The 5,212-nt window shown below is 48.2% G+C and overlaps 1 protein-coding gene across 1 annotated transcript; it reads left to right on the forward strand.

The window, feature by feature from the left end:
• Nucleotides 1-362: 362 nt before the first annotated feature.
• On the forward strand, nt 363-4,159 carry DNLZ (DNL-type zinc finger). Its single transcript, XM_054997293.1, is given in 4 exon segments — nt 363-581; nt 583-619; nt 721-860; nt 3,309-4,159. Coding segments are annotated over 4 exon segments (474 nt in total). The 5' UTR covers nt 363-441; the 3' UTR covers nt 3,466-4,159.
• The last annotated feature ends 1,053 nt before the right edge of the window (nt 4,160-5,212 follow it).

The following is a 5,212-nucleotide window of genomic DNA, read 5'->3' on the forward strand; positions in this document are numbered from 1 at the left end:
GCCCCACCTTCCTCTCATGCGGCACGGCGGCCCTCCAGCAGGTAAGGGGAGGAGAGCCTCTCCCCACGGCGCCCGCGGCCTTAAAATAGGCCCGAGGTCCAAATAACCACACACTTTATTTACCACGACAGGCGTGTCTTCTGCCTCGGGCCAGCCCCTCCTCTCAGCCCCAGCGGGATTGTGGGGATACAAACAACGACGGCTTCCCTTCCCCCGTCTGGGCGGGCGTGTGTGTGTGTGTGTGTGTGTGGGGGGGGTTGTTACATCTGCGGCTACCGCCCCCCCCCCCGCTTCCAGGCCCCAACGGGCGACCCGGTTCTCTGCCTTCCTCAGTGGACGGGCCGCGGGGAGGCGAGGGCGGCCCCGGCGGCGCTCCGAGGCGGGCCTTCCCCTCGGCCCTGGAGGCCGGCGCCGCCCACAGCGAGGGCGGCCTGGCGCGGGATGGCGGCGGCGGCGGCCTGCTGGGGCCTCCGGGCTGGCGGGCGGCTGCTGGCGCGGCTCTTCCGTGGTCCGCGGCTGGCCGCGCTGCCGCCTCCCGCCCGGAGCCGAGGCCTGGGCGGCGGGGGCGGCGGGGGGCACGGGGGCGGCCCAGCGCTACAGCCTGGCCTACACCTGCAAGGTGAGGCCGGGGCCCGGGCTGGGTGGCGGGAGTCGGGGGGCGCGTGGCGCGGGGGCCTGCCGGGCTCCCCCCGCCGACCGCGCCTGCTGTGGCCCTTGCAGGTGTGCGGGACGCGGGTGAGCCAGGCGGTGTCCAAGGCGGCCTACCAGCGCGGCGTCGTCATCGCGACCTGCCCCGGCTGCCGGAGCCGCCACCTGATCGCCGACAACCTCGGCTGGTTCTCGGACCTGGGCGGGAAGAGGTGAGCCCGGCGGGCGGAGGGGGGACCCGGGCCGAGGCCTCCGCGCCGCCTCCGGCGCCTTCCGCGGTGCCTCCCTCCACGGGGCGCGGGGCGTTTGCGGGAGGCGCCGCAGGGGGAACGTTTCCTCCGCCTCCAGGGAAGGGAGACGCTACGCTGGCCGGGAAGCGTAGTTGGTTGCTCCCCTCTAGAGCCGGCAGAGATCCCTCCTCACAGGGTTGGTTTGTTTTCTCTTCGCCTCACCCTCTGGGAGGCGAAATTAACGTGGCATTTGTGGTCCAAAGACGTCGGTGCAAGGCAGTCTGCGGCGCTGGATGATACGGGATATTTTCAAGGGAATATTTGTGATTTTGAATGCAGTTAGTAGGCTATCAAACATATTACCTAGCAAATATGCTGACTCTCCTACCTGACAATATGAAGCTATTTCCGACCAAATCATACACTCTGTTCCTTAACATTTGAGATTTCTGTTTTCCGCTTCTGTTTTCCCGTCTCTCAAATGACAGAAATTAAGACCCACCTGCTAAAGTTCCATAGGGTTCAGCAGCCAGCTCTCTCTTTAGTACTGAGTATATTTGTAGAAAACTGCATTCAAATATGCCAAGCAACACCATTCTGTATGTTTTTAAGGTATGTATTATGCATTTCATATTGTTCAATGAAGTAAGTTCGTGTTGCATATATTTAAATTTCTCCCAAGTGCTCCATTTTTTCAAGAAAAAAGATGTGTGTCCCCCCCTCCCAGAATTTCCATAAAATTTTATACCTCAGGGCAGAAAATTAACAGGGAAACTTGCATGCCACAAAAAGCTTCACAAACTAAACTTAATTTTTTAAAAAATAAATATTTTTTTTCAGATGTAACAACAATATGAAATCAGTACGTAAAACAGAGTCTGCGGGCCTTGTCTTTTGAAGCTCTCTGATGGTTAAGAAATCCACCTAGGAGGCAGCATTGCTTGAAGCCAGCCACATGGAATTAAAGTTTCTTTGGCTGTTTTGAGGCAGCGTATTGACCATTAATCCACAAAGCTGTATGGAGAGGGATCCCTTCCTTTGCTGGTCATTCTTTGACACAGGCCTTCACCAGTTATCCTAGGCTCTAGGAGCCAGTCCAGAAATTTAGAAGCCGGACCTGTGTTTCAGTCTTTAGAGTTTTGTACATTAATTACCATATTTTCTAATTATTGCTACTACAAATCCTAATCACTATACCATTTCTCATAATTTTATTAACACGTAAGTATTGTATAAAAATTAATAGGTATAGCCCCAGTTATTGCCACAACAAAAAGCTAATCCTAGCCTAACTTCTCCCCCATTTCTGATAATTCCTTTATTGGTTCAAAAGATCCATTTAATTGAATAATGAAGTTAGTATAGAAAGCAACTGATTAAGAAAGGAGTTTATATGGTGTGAACATATAAACAAGCAATGACAGGACTTTCATTTGTATGCATTTTTATGCCATACAGCAAAACATATTCTGAAAAATGATAAATAAGCTTTCATTGAAAGATGCTACAATAAAATCATTGCTAAAAATACCAAGTGCCACAGTGAAATGTCTAGGTGTGATGGCAACTTGACACCTGGGATTTGCTTTATAAAGTCCCAGGCTCCTGATCAAGAAGATAAGTATATTTATTCCAGGTGTACAGTAAAAACCTTATATCCCTAGCCAATAATTATATTTAGAACTTTTATTTAAAATTAATTTAATTAAAATTGCATGATAGAAGAGAGGATCTAAATGTGATAAATTCATGCTGAGAGAAGCTACTAAGATGGTCATGTGACCTGTGCTATTTTTAAGGCCCCAGTCTCTGTGAAGCCTCCCTGCTGCTGCTGCTGCGAACTCTTGAGTTGAACTTTCCAAAGTACTTTGTATTTGAAATCTTGGACTTTAAAAGGAAAATAAATTGGTAGCCTTGTTAAAGAACAGGTCACATAGCCTGCACATGGTGTTTGGGGCAGAACTTCTGCAGTGTACATGCAGCCATGAGTTGGCAATCTTGACTCTGTAAACTTGTCCATTCACCCCTAGGCCACAAGTGGCCCAGTGTGGGGGTATGGCCTGCAACCCACAACCGGCACGCATATGGCAGCACCTCAGCCTCTCAAGAAGAACCTGCCCCTCCCAGCTTAGGCTGAGGCATTCTAGTCTCCATAGCAACCCAAATGGCTGCAGAGGGATGTCTTGCAGAAGCCCTCCTCTTATTCATGTTGCAGCCACCCAGCATGCTCCCAGTATTTCCTGAATGTTACAAATGGAGAGATGGGGCTTAGACCTGCTCCAGTCCTGACAAGTCAACTGCAAGGCCCATAAAGGTTAGAATGGAGAGCTGTGAAACCCAGTCAAGAAGCGAAGTGAAGCAGGTCTGCGTTTCGTCATAGGCTTCATTGTAATGTGCCTTTCTTTCCTTCTTTCCTTCTTGGTGATGAAGGAACATTGAGGAGATCCTTGCAGCCAAAGGGGAGACCGTGAAGTTCGGTGATTCCTTGGAACTTTTCCTTGATAACTCGGACTCAGTCGAATCCCAAGGCCAGCCCTCAGAAGATAGTGGAGGAAAATCTTTGGGGCCTGGGAAAGAACTGAAGTGAATGTGGATTCTTCTGCTTTGGACAGAAAAACCTGTATTTTCACAACATGAAGAGAGGCTTTATGGACGGCTTCTCAATTCCAATCTCTTCCATCCTTTTCCCGCTGTTTCCTGCCTTTCCTTTTCAGTTGGAAAGTACGTAATCTTAGCCATGTATGCGGTTTGATTCTTCGGGATTGCTGATGGGGGTGTGAATGGGAAAACATATGTGAAATTCCTTGCAAGAGTAAGAGTAATAATACAAGAGGCTGGGGTAAGTGATCACTTTATGGGATGCCTAAAGGCTCCTCACAGCTCCTGCTGCGAGGATGTGCCTGTTAGGGGAACGTTTCCAAGATAAAAGAATTTCAGCAGCGGAACAGGCTGCTTGGCAGGCAAACTATGGAATCCATTTTGAGTTCCTGCATTTTTTCACGGCTTGGTGCTGAGCCAAGTGCTTTTAGAACTGGGTAAAGGATGCCAGGGCTAGAACCGAGGGAGCTCTTTGGCTTGTGAAAGATCTCTGTTGTGTTCCAGATTGGAATTGGTGAGTGCTGAGCCAGTGCAGGGCCTCCATGCTTATCAGCCAAGAGCTTTCCTAGCAGACAAACAGTTAATGGTCCTTAGGATTCTTAATGCTTCTCAGGTACAACACAGACTTAAGGGGGAACTAGACTTCACCACAATAAAATGGGAGAACTCCCAAGTCACCAGTCTCTTAAGAGGAGTCGGATATTTTTGTATCAAAACAATCCTTGTCTCCCTGTCCTATTATAGCTCTTCTCTTCTGAAATAATCTATAGAAGACAGCTAAATAGACAACTTTGACAACAGTTGGAAGTGTGTGCATGCATTTAGGATTTTTTTTTTAAACTGGAGGCAATCCCACGGTCCTCGTTAGTGTGCAAGGAGCTGCAATTCAGTTTTCAACTGCAGAGCTGCCATTAATGTCTCTTTTATTGGGCTCGGTTATCAAAAGCATCCTGGTCCTCTCAAGTGCCTTTAGGACAGGGCTGCCATGTCCCAAGTGGTCTATACTTATTTATTATTAGTATTAGTAGTAGCTGCCTTTCTCACTGAGATCCAAGGCAGTTTACACAGTACAAGTGAAACACAATAAATCAACAGCTAGGATGTTCACTGAGCAAACTATAATAGTGAACAACAGTAAGGGCATTCAGTGAAAGAGAGATAATAGGGTACAGCAGCAGAAAATTTGAAAATAAACATAAAAGCCAAGCACTGAGATGAAATCTTTCTGAAACAAAGCGTAACTAATTTACATGGCTTGTTTAGCAACCTGTAAACTCCAAGTAGGAGCATGTTTACATCAGCAAACAGAACCTAACAGTGTAGCATTATAGTCCCTGTCCCGACCAAGGCATCTCTGAGCTACTTCTTACAATGGAGCCCTGTGATCCAGACAGAAAGCCCTCCCAAATAATTCAGTTTTGCATAGTTTGCCAAATGCCAGGAGAATGGGGGCTTTCCTGACCTCCTCAGGCAGGTATTGGAGGATAAACTTGCAGAGTTGTTATTATGCAGTAGAATCAAAGATAGACTCCTGTGGTTTTAGCTTTAAAAAATACTACATATCTGGAAATGGGTACATTTGGTGAGAAAATAAAGAATAGCTAACTGACTCCTACATCTTAGTGGTCAGACTAGGACAGGATAGACTAATCTGCAGACTGAACAAAGTAATAAAGCCTTGGTATATGTTGCTAGTTAATTGCCCCCCCCCCACTAAACTGGTTACTCAGTGGTGA

This window comes from Eublepharis macularius, chromosome 14, assembly GCF_028583425.1.
Source record: "Eublepharis macularius isolate TG4126 chromosome 14, MPM_Emac_v1.0, whole genome shotgun sequence".
In the NCBI taxonomy this organism is placed as follows: domain Eukaryota; kingdom Metazoa; phylum Chordata; class Lepidosauria; order Squamata; family Eublepharidae; genus Eublepharis; species Eublepharis macularius.